General features: G+C 45.9%; 1 protein-coding gene across 1 annotated transcript; it reads left to right on the forward strand.

Moving 5' to 3' along the window:
- Window positions 1–2,038: 2,038 nt before the first annotated feature.
- On the forward strand, window positions 2,039–9,100 carry SELE (selectin E). Its single transcript, XM_071435609.1, is given in 13 exon segments — window positions 2,039–2,128; window positions 2,371–2,443; window positions 2,855–3,241; window positions 3,576–3,683; window positions 3,812–3,997; window positions 4,550–4,738; window positions 4,932–5,315; window positions 5,442–5,627; window positions 6,024–6,209; window positions 7,198–7,305; window positions 7,594–7,615; window positions 7,727–7,798; window positions 8,158–9,100. Coding segments are annotated over 11 exon segments (1,851 nt in total). The 5' UTR covers window positions 2,039–2,128; window positions 2,371–2,406; the 3' UTR covers window positions 7,785–7,798; window positions 8,158–9,100.
- The last annotated feature ends 4,979 nt before the right edge of the window (window positions 9,101–14,079 follow it).

Here is a 14,079-nt window from a genome sequence, read left to right on the forward strand (position 1 = left end):
TATTACAGGGAAATAAGAATACAATCAGTGGTCAGCAGAATTCCCTGGGAAAAACCAAAAAGAGCCCCATGGCAATGATGCACAAGGGAGTACAGCCAACAAAAAGAAACAAGTCTTTTTTTAGGCTGGAGTTTTTACAAGCATATTGCTTGTAGGCTTGGGTGTTTTGTTATTTTTTCTGGGGCTCTCTTTATCTGCTGCAGACAAGAGGTCTCAGACAGCCCCTGCAGAGGAAGACTACTGTAAACTATGAAATAAACCCTTCCTTCCTCCGGAGATTCCACTGGCAAACGAACTCTGATGAAGTTTCCTCAGAACTTTCTTCACAGTTTCTGCCATGACAAGGGTGAGTGCTTACCAGTAGGAAGCTCATTAAATGGCTTGGAAAGGGAATCTCCAGGAAAAGGTGTAGCACTTTCTGCCTTTTGGTGCCTGGGAGCATAAAAACTCTCCTGAAGTTGTCTATAAATTTTCTGTGCATACAGTTGTAACAGCTGATCAATGTTTTAGAAAACAAAAAAAACCCCTCCAAACCCTGCCCTATCAAGATTGATTGACATTAGTTTGTAGTAGAATAATGTTGAAATTAGGCCCTGCTGCACAATGTGCTGTATAAGTGCATTAAAATACCAGCTTCTGTCTGTGTCCTTCAGGCAATAAAGCCTCCTAACAGAGAAGGGCTGGCAAACAGGAAAAGTTTTCATTTCCAGTTTGAGGCTAAATAAACAGCAGCCCTGATCTGATGCTGCCTGGAAGCCTCAGGACTTCTGGTGCTTCTAAGCAAGGCTTGCCCAGGCCAGCCAAAAGCTGATCTCAGCTTTCCAGAGCTTCTTGATTTGTGTTTCTAGTTCTCACCTGCTAGAAAGTGTTCATCTGCCTACAAATATTTGGTTGTTGTTGTTGTTTTTAATCCTCACTCTCTTCAGTAACCGCCTTGCTTTCTAAGACTTTGTTGCAATTTCTAGTCAACTCTCCTGAGTTGTTAATAACTGAGGCTGTTTTAGAATATACTCTTTATGCCATGCTCTTTTCTGAGATAATTTCTTTGATGGGCAGAGATTTTTGGCTACTTGACAGTTCTTTCTTTTTTTTTTTTGAAAAAATTGGGCGATACCAGTTGATGTTAGCTTGGAATCCAGAAGCCACTGATTTTTATTCTGTAAGAACAGGCTGAGGCTCCAAAATTAGAGCTCCAAAATGTACTGTATAAACTCAAACAATGCTTTACAGATGTGAAGTGGGTGCTACCCTGTGGCCTCCTATTGCTGCCAGCGCTTGTTGAGTCCTTTGCATGTTCAGCCTCATTAAATCCCATCCATGACAGTGGAGCTTTATGCAGCAGTATAATTAATCAAAGTATACACAATAAATGTGCATGAGTTCCTAGTGTATTGCCTTGTCCACTGAAATATTCTATGCACCTGTTCAGGTGCTGTAACTCTATCGAGATCAGGACATTGAAGAATATGGTCCAAGGGACTCTTCAGAGCAAGGTCCACGTTTCAAGCCTGACTGCCACAAGTGTCTGATGAACCTGTATTGTGAGGAGTTCCAGCAATCCTGGAGCTGACAAACCTGACCAGAAATGAGAGCTCTGCACAGCTGAGATCCATAGGAAGGGCTTGTCCTTTGCTGCAGTTCCCATTTTTGCTCCAGCTTTGAGTGTTGGTGCCTTTCCTACAGAGATACCGGAAGAACTGATGCCTCCTCACTGCAAAACATTATGCCAAGTGAAAAATTGCAATCTGCTTATTCATGCATTTAATTCCATCTAATTGTCCTCCTCCTCCTCCTCCTTGATATCCTGGAATTGTGTGTTTCTGTCAGTAAAAGTTGGTCATGTGGCACTTGGCACTCTGTCACCACAGTGTGTCTCTCTGGCCAGGGGTAACATCCGTCCTGACGTGTGGGAGGGCCGGATCCTGGGATTTTCCAAGAAATTGTTTTCCATGCGGAGTTTCCCGTCTCGTGGAGGGCAGGCTAGTTGAGGGAATAAAAGGCAGAGCATTTCAGAGTCCAGACACTTGGAGCTGAACTTGATTTTCAAGGCTGACTTCATCCACTTAGCCACAGTCTCTGGGAAGCAGCGCAGAGGAATTCTGTCACCTGGACACTGCAGCTACAAACTGTGAGTAGAAATGGACACTGCTATTCTGCTTCACTGCCCAGCTAAAGGAGAACTGGACAGCTGGAAATCTGTGTCCATCTTCCTTAGAAGCCGCTTACATTTTAAAGTATCTTGATATTAAAAACAATTTTTAAATGAATAATTTGTGGAAATCCTACATAGCAAAAATTGCATGACAAGTACTTTATATGGATTTTTGACTAATTTGTTTTTTACAAATGTGTTCCTTTGATTTCTCATAGCCATCTGCTTGAAAGATAGAGAAAACTCTCAGAAACATGATTTGCTTGCAGTTCCTATCTCTTCTAACCTATGGTAAGTGTGTATTTCTCTGTGTAGAAAACCAGTGGGATGGCAATATTAATGTGACTGTTCTCTTTGAGCTCAGCATCAAAGAGAATTTTTGAACCTGCCCTAATTAACCTGAGGCTGTGTTCACACAGAAGAACCTCTGGATGCAATGGCACGTTTTCCCTGCTTGCCTGTCAAAGCCATAATTGGCTCCTATAAGTCTCAAAGCTTTGTGTGATCAGATGTAGTTTCACAGGCTGAAGTCCTGTACTTGAAGCTGACTTGCCTGGTTTGAATCTTGCCAGGTGGTTGTTTATAAAATAATTACCACTAGTTTTTATGCATTTGCAGTGTTTATAGAGCTTAAATGTCCTCTTCTAGAGAGAGAGGAGGGGAGAAGTCAGGCACCAACTTTTGGATATTTTCTCATTCTAGGACTTACAGTGCTGCAGGGGGTGAATGGGTGGACATACCATTATTCAGACACAAACATGACCTACAGGGAAGCAGAGCTGTGGTGCAGAAAGAAGTACACTAACCTGGTTGCCATCCAGAACCAGGAGGAAATCAAGCATCTCAATACCTTCTTACCCTTCAATCCGGGTTACTACTGGATTGGAATCAGAAAAATTAATGGGGTGTGGACCTGGACTGGAACTAACAAAGAGCTGACAGAAGAAGCAAGAAACTGGGCTTCAGGGGAGCCAAATGGCAAAGGGAACAACGAGGACTGCGTTGAGATCTACATCAAAAGAGGGAAGGATGATGGCAAATGGAATGATGAGCAGTGTGAGAAGAAGAAGGTTGCCTTGTGCTACACAGGTATGGCCTGATAAAAGTCACTCCAGTGTGATCTGGGGAGCTGAGGTGGTGGCTGGCATGAGTTGTTTAACTTCATTTAATATTTACCTCAGAACAAGCGGTCTTGGAGTTTCCAGCCACCAGAATCCTTTTACTGTGAGCTAGTCTGTAAAAGGTGTGCATTTCAGAAATGCCTCTGTGAAATGACAGGACAATCCTAAATACCAAACCTTCTGATTTTCTTTTGCTATACCAAGGGCTTGTTTAGTGTCAGAAAGACAAACAAAGTGCTAGCCACGTTTTCTTAGTGGCTGTTGTTGATTCTTTCATAATTTGCTTTATTTTTTTTTTCCAGCTTCTTGCAACCCGTCCCTCTGCAGTGGCAATGGAGAATGCATAGAGACCATCAACAACCACACCTGCCATTGCAACCCTGGCTTCTATGGGCCTGAATGCGAGTTTGGTAAGATTATTTCATCGTGCTTCTTGACCAACTCATGCTACCTAGTGCTCAGTTTGCCTTCTTGGTTTCCTTGCTCAGCCAAAGAGACTGACTGTGTATCTTCTTTATCTTCTTGTGCTTCTTTGAAGTTGAGAGTTGTGATCCACTAGAGAAACCTGATCATGGGAGTCTTGAGTGCCAGCATCCATTGGGGGACTTCAGCTACAACTCATCCTGCAAAGTTCAGTGTGAGGAGGGCTATGAGCTGACTGCACTGGAGTCTGTCCACTGTACCTCTGCTGGGCTCTGGTCTGCCCCCCTTGCAGCATGCAAAGGTGAGCTTGCTGCATTGCACATGGCCCTCTACACCTCAGGCAGGAGGTAAAAATGGAAATTTGGCCAAATCCTTTGTAACACATTATGTGATGTAGGTGCTATTGTATTTCAGCACACAGGTCTCTGTTCCCGAGGAGGTGAGATGAGTAGGATGAATGTTCTGGCCTTGTTCCTTGCAGGGAAAGAATTTTCCAACTCTTAGGTGGAAACAGGGAATTGAGATGACCTAGCTGTGAGACAGCTCTCAACAGGCCAGTTACAATTAAAGCATCAAAGGTCACACAGCAACAATAAAAATAGGGAAATTTTGGATTTTAAATAGTTGCTGTCATGAGCTGCAGATGAATTAACAGTCTTGCCTGAAGAGCTAGTTTCCCATTTTAAAATATTTCCCCTTCTGTCTGCTTTGTAGGATGGTGGCATAGTAGCATGCCATAGTAGTAGCTTTTCTAAACCTGCTCCTGTTTAGTGGATGTGTTGCTAAGATTCAAAAAAGAAAAAGACTTAAAATGGTTTGTTGCAAGCTAAGCTCTGTCTCTTGTGCCTTTCAGCTGTGACCTGTCCTGCCCTGGCAATGCCTGCCCATGGGACTGTGAACTGCTCCCATCCCTCAGAGCAGCTCACCTGGGGAACCACCTGTGAGTTCAGCTGTGAGGAAGGATTTACCCTGAGAGGAGCAGCCACCCTGCAGTGTGGCTCTTCAGGGGCCTGGGACAGGCAGCAGCCAGAGTGTGCAGGTAATTTCCACTCTCAATCAGATGTAATCCAGGCGTGGCATTCATCCCCAGCCCTTTTCCTAAGCAGATCCCAATACCACACTTTAACAGTGGAGTGTTCAGGCAGGAATCTTGATTGCCTAAAGCCCAAATAGGAGCAAGTGTCAGTTTATGCAGTCCAGGGTGGAGAATAATCTGTAGCCATTCCCAGGATGACCTGTGTGCTTTGGGTGCAGATTTAAGGGTTCTGGCTGCACTGTGCAACCTGCTTCAGACACTGCTAGGTCTGAAGGGAGGTATGATGGCTCTGTAGGACAGCTCCAGGCAGGGCATGTCTCTTGCCAGCTCCAGAAGAGTGTTTGTTTATCCTGACCTACCCCAAGCTAAGCTCTGTGCTGTCTCTTGTGCCTTTCAGCTGTGACCTGTCCTGCCCTGGCAATGCCTGCCCACGGGGCTGTGAACTGCTCCCATCCCTCAGAGCAGCTCACCTGGGGAACCACCTGTGAGTTCAGCTGTGAGGAAGGATTTACCCTGAGAGGAGCAGCCACCCTGCAGTGTGGCTCTTCAGGGGCCTGGGACAGGCAGCAGCCAGAGTGTGCAGGTAATTTCCTAATTAATTTCCTAATTTCCTTCTCGCTGCTCAGCTGAGCCGCGGGGGCTGCCAGCGCTGGCTGCTGCTGTCCCGGAGCGCTGTGCTGATGGTGGCTGTGTGCTCCCTGTGCTGCAGCTGTGCTCTGTGAGGCTGTGCCGTGGCCAGCAGAAGGCTCCGTCAGCTGTGACCGCGCTGCTGCAGAGCTCACCCCTGGCTCCCGCTGCCATTTCCAGTGCCCCGAGGGATTTGTCCTGCAGGGATCACCCAGCACGGAGTGCACGGCTCAGGGCCAGTGGTCACAGCCGGTGCCCAAATGCAAAGGTAAGGCTGTTGGGAATTGCAGCTTTCTGCTCACTGGGGAACACGCAGGAATCCCTATTCCTGTAGGACCCTGGCTCCAAACTCAGTTCTGTGTTGCCATGTTTTCAGCTGTGCCTTGGAATGCCTGCTCATGGCTCTGAGCAGCTCCCATTCCAAAGTCAAATGAATTTGAAAATAAGTGTACATCTACTAGTGCAAACAATTGGGTCAAAGACAAGAAAGCCCTTAGTTGTTCCAGTTGTGTTCTTTTGCAAAAAATTTATGTGCAAGCAAACCACAGGAAACTATATAGAAATTTCACTATTTGTTTGCTTGGAACCTCTTGATTTTTTGTTTTTTTTTCTTGCATACCTCACTGCTCTACAGCAGGAATAACCATATCTCTTTGTGTTTCAGTCATACAGTGTGACCCACTGAGCTCTCCTGAGAAAGGCTCCATGGATTGCTCCCACGGGGCTGGGATGTTCACCTACAACACCTCCTGCCACTTCAGCTGCCTGGAAGGATGGAGTCTCAATGGCTCTCGTGTTCTTGAGTGCAGCCCCTCAGGAAACTGGAGTGCCAGCCTGCCCACGTGTGAAGGTACATTGCCTGTGAGCAGCCACAGGGAGGTGGCACTGTGTTTGTAGTCAGATGAGGTTTGCAAGGGTGGTAGTGGTGGTAATAGCAACCTGAGAGCTAGAACATGTAGAGAAGTCCATTAATTCAAAAGCCCAACAGAATCACTCATGCTTGAAAATGGAAGAGGGGAAAAATCCTAAGAGATCTTGGTGGAAAATACTGATTTCTTATATATAAAAAACCCCCTGCAACCAGATTTCACTTCTTTCTGTTTGGTTTTTAAACAAAATATTTCTCACCATGAGCTTTTTCTCCATGTGAATAGAAACAAAAGCTTTTCTAGACAAGCAGAACCTTGTGGGGAAATCTGCACTCTTAAGTCTGGTTCTCAGTGGAAAATTTTATAGGTTTTTTGATTTGGTGTGATAGTTTCTTGGATGGACTCCTCAGCCAAAAGACCTCACAGAGCTTTTCTCTCAGAGGCTGCAATTTCAAAGGACAGAAGCTCAGCCTTGTCTTCTCATTCAAGGCAGTAAGAGCTCTGTCACTGCCCTCAGCTGGAGCACCCCTGGCCTGCCTGGAATGCTTTTTCTTGAGGTCCTAAAAGCTCAATCCCACTTTCATTTGCTTGAGCAGAATTTAGATCCTTTAGAATTTCATTGATCTCAGCAGGATTGCTCAAAGAGGAAGATAGTGCACAGGGAGTTAAAATATCAACTGCAACATGAAAAATAAGAGGAGCACAAATTGCTATGCAAGACTGGAGGTTGGAGACAGACCCTGGTGTAGGGAGCTTCTTGCCTTTGCCATTACTTTGGCAATGGATGGGATAATTTTTAGTATTCAGCTTTTTACCTTGTGTACAGGAACTATCCTGTTTCAGCAAGAGAAAACTTGAGTGTTACAAGCTGCACTTGTGGTTCCTCTTGAAGAGCACGAGGAAAGGGAAGAAGGAGAGAGGGCTTCAAAGACCCACCTTGATCTCACTGAAATCTTTTCATCCTTTCAGCCTCTGACCAAGCCAGCTACATCTCTGTGGGCATAGCAGCCACTTCTGCCTCTCTGCTGTCCACAGCATCATTCCTCCTTTGGCTCGCAAGGCGCTTCCGGAGAAAAGGTCAGCACCTGCTCTGCTTCATTTATCTTCCTGAAAAGTCCCTGAAAGGAGGAAAAAAAATCAACCCCAAACCTCCAAAGCCCTATGCCTTGCTTGTTGAAAAAGTAGTAATTCACATACTTAGATATAATTCCAAAATTATTTTCAAGAACCCTCCATGTATGCCATGTTTGGCTTTTGGATGGACATCTGAAAAAGGAAAAAAAATAGTAAACCCCAAATATTTAGACAACAAGAATGAGGGCTTTTGTCTTGAAATACTAATATCTTTTCTTATTCTTCTTGCAGCAAAGAAGTTTATTCCTTTCAGGTAAGTTGTGTCTCAAAAAGCAACATGAAAAAACCACTGCCATCACTTTGCTAAAACCCATTTGATAAGCACCTGTTGTCACTAAAGTACTTTTCACTTTTTGTTTTATAGGAACTGGCAGGAAACAGCCAGTGAAGGTAGCTTCCAAATTGCTGGCGAGAATGTCTAACTCAGGTGCTTCAGGTAAGCACATGTGATGGTTTCACTCACAAATTCTCTTCCTTTTAATCACACAAGCAATCAATCAGAGCTGCTAATTGCTGTACAGTTGCTGACACAGCAATATGTGCTTTGGGACACCTAATGTGCATCTTGGCATTGCATGGCAGTTCCTAACAAGCCTGATGGATTTATTGCTGCAGAAATGGTTGTTCAGCTCCTGAAGGATGATTGTGCTTAGCATTCTGTCCAGCTGCAAATGGTATTAGGAACACTTTTGTGCAGTTCTGCTACCTGCTGCATACAAAATTCCTCTGAGATGAGAGCAAATACAAATCTCTGCCAGTTTTCTGATTTATGGAGGAATTTTGTTCTCTCCACAGGAATTGCAGCCACCTTCACTTACATCTCAGATTTCTGGAGAATGAAACTGCCTGCAAATCAGCAACTGTCCAGATGTTTTTACCTTTTGCTGACAAGATGATTGACCTTGTGTGTGATTCAGAAATCTTGAACTCAAGCTGTCTGGTATTTCCATTGAAGACAAACAGAGAACTCTGGCCTTGAGGCCAAATCCTGCCTCCATTCAGCCATGTGCTTATCCTGAACTGGGAGCTTGCCATCTCCTGTGCAGGTGGTGAGTAAGCAGAGCAGTGCTGCCCAAAGAGGAGGCTGGTTCCTCCTCTGCTCCACTCAAAGGTACCAAGGTGAGGTGAAGACATGCATTAATTCACATCACTTACTACACTGCTGCAGTGTCTCCTCTGGACTCACAGGGGTTATGCTTGCAGAAACAGAAGAATCAGGATGGAAAAATATTCACTGAACAGCTTTGAAACTATTGATCTAGGTTGTGGAAGCCAGTTTATTTTCAGATGTCCCAGTCAATAGATATGCCTGCAGTGATATGGGCAATTATTTGGGTTTCTGCTGCATATCCCAGAAAACTTAGATGCCTTTTTAAAAAAAAAAATATAACAGCACTAGAAACCATGGTGTTTACACAGGGTACTCTGGTTTCTGAACACAGCAGGTAGATCTGAAATTATCTCATCCCTGTGGGATTCTGTACTGTAATATGTGTATATACATATGTATTTATTTGAGCAGTTTTTATTGTGGATATTTCTGTGCTCTTAACTGTACATGTATTGTAAAATACTTGTTCTTGAGTAGGTCTGTGGCTGTTGATCAGAATTTATTTGAAACTAAATTGGAAGTGTTTGTAAGGATTGCGTGACTGCATAATGTTTATGAATGAAATGGAAGACTGAGATTTGTATGTTTATGTATTGAAAATACGATTTTTTTAGCTGTTAAAAGTCTTCAAATGAGACTCCTTTAATTTATATTTAAGTTATGATTATAAATTAAAAATCTCTCATTTAACCTGATATGTATTGTCCTATTTGTAACATTTTAAAATAAAATGTTTTCAATTTAACACTCCCTATTTGTAAATGTGAATAATTTAAATTATTTGGGTCAGCCCTATGACTTGTGGCTTCAACAGAAGAATGTGAGGGTTGGGGAGAAGACTGACTAAAAGCAAGGCTGTCCATTACTGGAGAATCACAGAATCACTGGGTTGGAAGAGACCTTTAAGATCATCAAGCCTGACCCGTGCCCTAACACCACCTCAATTAAACCAGGGCTCTGAGTGCCACAACCAATCCTTTTTTAAACACACCCAGGGATGGTGACTCCACCACCTGCCAGGGCAGAGCATTCCAGTATTTATCACTCTTTCAACAAAAAACTTTTTCCTAAAATCCACTCTAAATTTCCCTTGGAGCTTCCCGTATTTCCCTAGCAGCCAGCAGATGGGGCTGACTGCCCGGGACTGGCCCGGCCAGGGCTGATCCCAAACCAGCATCCCCAGTCTGACAGGCAGGAGGAAGGACCAGCGCCCCAGCTCCGGCAGGCAAGTGCAGGAGGGAGAGAAGAGCAGGAAGAGGAACGAGCAGGAGATCTTGGTGCACAACTAACAGCACAAACCCCAGGTTTTTGCAGCCCTTCCTGCTGGAAAATTGAAAGAGTTATCACAGGTCTGAGATATTGCAGTTATTACAGCTGAAAGCACAGCTCTGACTGCTGCCCTGGCACCTCCATCCCACCCTGGGCTGCAGCCAAACACTGCCATGGCTGCTGCTGGGGAGGTACCAGGGGTGGCCACACACTGCTGGGGTCACCCTTTGCCAGCCCCTGGCATGACAAGGGGTTATGGTTTTCTATGGGAGGCATTTAAAGAAGTGATATAAAACTTATCTACATTTTGTATGGTTAACTGAGATAACCAAGGGTTATGGTTTTGTATGAGCGACACCTAAAGAAGTGATATAAAACCTTTAGCTACTATAAAACTAGACATGTTTCTGTGAAAAACACATGTAAAGATGAGAGAAACTCAAGAATTTCTTCTTTTTTTTTTTTTTTTCCTGACTTAGGAACAAGTAATAAGGCCTGTTCCAGCTGAGCCCAAGCCAGGGAAGTTATGTTGAGGCCCTTCTCCAGGGAGCTCACTGAGCCTTGCTCTAGTTGGGTTTTATTCTAATTCTTATTACTCTTTCTTTTAATTACTATTAATACATTTTTCTTTATACCCTTTTAAAGTTTGAAACCTACTTTACCTTTCTCCTAATCCTATCTCACAACAAAAAATAAACACATTAATAATTAACCAACACTGAACCCACCATGCTCTTTAGTACGTTAACCAAGAAATCTCAAAATTAACAGAATCTCAAATTAACAAACCAAGACCACTCCACCAGGGAAGCTGCATTGCAGCTCTGAAGCTGCTGCCAGACAAAGTCTGAGGGGCATTCCTGCCCCAGCCAAAGGTCAAGAGAAGCCATCAGGGCTGTGAGGGAGGGAGTCACTTAAGAGGTGCAATTGTATTGGCGGGGGTCCCCATGGCAGGCAGGAATGATGAATCTGGCTGCATGTTCTCAGAAGGCTAATTTATTACTTTGTAATACTATATTACATTAAAGAATATAAAAAAGGTACTTGCTGAATGCTAAAAAGATAACAATGAAAACATGTGACACTTTCCAGAGTCTAACACAGCTTGGCCCTGATTGGCCAAAGAGTGAAAACAACTCACACCAGAATCCAATGGAACAATCACCTGTGGGTAAACAATCCCCAAACACATTCCACATGAGCACAACACAGGAGAAACAATTGAGGTAAGAATTGTTTTCCTTTTCTCTGAGGCTTCTCAGCTTCCCAGGAGGAAAACCGTGAGCAAAGGGATTTTTCAGAGAATGTGAATGCCACAAGGTGCTGCCCCACGGGGGACAGAGCCCATTGCTGTTTGTCCCAAACCGATTAAAGAGCTGAGAGTGGCTGTCAGCATTTCCACTGCCTGGACAAGGTGGGGCCCAGCCCTGGGAGCAGATGTAGAGCAGTAATCCTCAGGTTCCCTGAGGGACGCAGGGATTAGCCCGGAACGCCCTGCTCTGAATCCCTGAGGAGCTGTTTTGAGAGCTAAAGCACCACATGGATCCCCTGGGCTGTCCTTGTTGGTGTCCTCTACTGCATGGCCATCCTCTGGAGAGAGCTGCTTATCCAGCCTGGATCCCACCCTGCTGCCCAGGGCAGTTCAGCTTCTCCTTTCCTGACCACAGCTGGTGCTTCTAGCAGTTTTCTCTGGGATCTTACAGGGGCTTTATTGCCAGAAAAGAGACTATAAAATTATCCCTCTTCTTTCTCCAAGCCTTGTGACTTCTAGAGGCAATGCTCTTCTAGTGAGATCACATTTGGGTGGGATTCATCCTCTACTTCTCCCATATATCCCCTAGGCCAGACCAAGACTCTTTGAAGGGGATCTCCTTCCTTGCAGTGACTTTCAAGTTCCATCTATCCTCATAATTAATACTGGTCCAGCACACAGGCAACATAATTAATGTTGGTCCAGTTTTGCCAACACAGGCAAAACCCCAGCCTGTGCTCATCCAGGCTGCTTGATTCTTTATCCCCTCCTGGCACAGCTTTTCCTGCCTCAGGATATGATTTCCCAGCTAGGATGGCATGGTGCATGCAGGCCTTGAGGAGCTCCAGGGAGTCATTTCATTTGCAGTGGATGTGTCTCTGCCTGGGAACACAGCTCTTGTTTGTATCTGTGTCCTTCCTGTGCTGGCAACAATGGCCTTGGGAATGCTGGCTGCCAGGCAGGCCTTCAGTCACTGCATTGTGTCACTGCAGTGCTGAGCAGCCTCTGATGGGCCACAGGACCTTTGCTGGAGGGACTTTCCTCATTTCCTGTTGTTCTGCTTCCCTTAAATTCCTCATCTCTCCCCGGGCCCGTGGCATTGTTCAGAGCGGGCTCCATGTTCTGCCTGGCATGTTGTGCTGGTGTCTGCTTGTGCTGTGACCTATGGCAGCTGTGAAGGTGACATTAACTGGGAGGCACTCGTGTCCTTTCACAGCTTTGTGTGTGTGCTGCTTGGCACGGGGATGGAGTTTGTGGTGTAACTTAACACATTCCTGACGAGCCCAGCTACCCAGGGTGGCTTCAGCTTGTTCTCTTCTGCAGGCTGCCAGACTGGGGGAGTCAGAAACAAAATTCCACTGGAAGGCTCAGACAGGCAGTGTTTGATTTGGGGTGAGTGTTTCTGTGGGTTTTGGTGACACAAACAGTGGAAGACACAAGATTGGGTTCGTGCCTTCTGTTTTCATAAGCCACCAAACAAGCAGTTGTGTACCTGGGCCTGCCTGAAGCTGCCTTCCAAAACTCCAGTTTCTGAGGGCTGGAGCCAGCATTTGGCCAGTGTTTCTCTTGTGAAGATGAGCTGCTGCTCCAGGCTCTGGGGGCTGCACATCCCTGCAGCTCCTGGCGTGCTGTGCTGAGGCCTGGCAGGAGGACTCTGCAGCAGCAGCAGCCCCCACAGGAATTGGAGTGAGTTGGGATCCAGTGGCCATAACCTGCTCTGGGAGCTGCCAGAGGGTATCAGGGCCAGGAGGCCAGGCTGCAATCACAGTGTCTGTGCAATGCAACATTCTTGGGCCTCTGTGAGTCTGCTTTCTGTCCTGAGTCTTGCTGCTGTTTGGATTCCTCTGGTTCTGGCAGGGGGCTGGCTCCTCTCCCTGCCTGGTGTTTGATCAGGGGTCTTCAGCCCCCACAGACCTAGAGGAGCAAATCTGTGTCATGAGCTCTTGGTCAGGGACAGAGAAGCCCACAGGTTTGCTGCTCCCTGGGAGCCATAACTCACAGCAAATGAGAAACACAGCCTGGGCTTGCCCAGCCACAGGCAGGACAGGTTCCTGCTGGTACTGGGCTACAGGAACTTGCAGAAAAGCAGCAAAGCAGCTACCAGAGCCCAGCCTGTCACAGCATTTGCACAGCTGTCCTGTGGAGCTCCCTAGTCTGGTTTAGGGCCTCTCTCCTGCACACCTGTAGGAAGAAACAATCAAAGCTGCAGGTTAGATTTCACCAGTAGAGCCAAAATCTGCTGGATGGTTTTTGCTACTCACCTAGCACTCACTTAGAAGGGACACAGACTTGGCCAATACAGTTCAGCTGTGGCTCCACAGACAGAAATCTGCAGCCCAGAAAGTGTTTCCACAGCTGATGGTGGCCAGTGCTTTTTCCAGCTCAGGGAAGCTGCTGCCAAGAACAGGACAGCTGCAAAAAGCACAAATGCCTCCTAAGCAAGGCAGCAGATGCCCTGGGGCAGCTGCCAGCAGCTTTTCTACCTGCCTTCCTACTTCAGGGAAGGACATTCCCTGAAAAGCCCAACAGTTGCTTTGACTTTCAGCCTGGGCCAAGTGGGACCTTCATCAGCTTCTCACCTTGCCAGCTGCCATGAAAGCAGCCATGGCAGGTGTGAAATTGCAGGTGACTTGCTTGCTCCTGGCACTCCAGTGCTGTCATTTTTGGCTTCTGACAGCCTCTGAGTGGGCAGGATAAGGGGATCACACTGAATTCATGGCTTCTGGAGCAGGGCTTGGGCCATGGAGGACTTGGGGAGAAGGAAAAGGGTTAAAGGGGAGACAGGAAACACTTTGGGCTTATTTCATAGGATGATTTCTGGGAAAGGAGGGGCTGCAATCAGGCAGGATGAATTCACTTCAGGATCTTGGGAAATCAAGCTCAGCCTGGCCCAAACCAAGGTGAAAATGCAGCAGGAAAAAACAATGTCCCTGCTTTACCCCATGTTGTGTCAGTGCAAACAGCCCAGATAACATGAAAATCAGACATGGTGGAATGCTGTCATTGCACAAACAACCAAGATATCCATGGGGAAATGGTACAGTTTGAGCAGAAAGGCACTGGGGGTTGTCCTGGAAAGTCCCAT

The sequence above is a fragment of the Agelaius tricolor genome, unplaced genomic scaffold (genome assembly GCF_023055355.1).
Source record: "Agelaius tricolor isolate 1412-34295 unplaced genomic scaffold, bAgeTri1.0.p SCAF_11, whole genome shotgun sequence".
Taxonomy (NCBI): Eukaryota; Metazoa; Chordata; class Aves; order Passeriformes; family Icteridae; genus Agelaius; species Agelaius tricolor.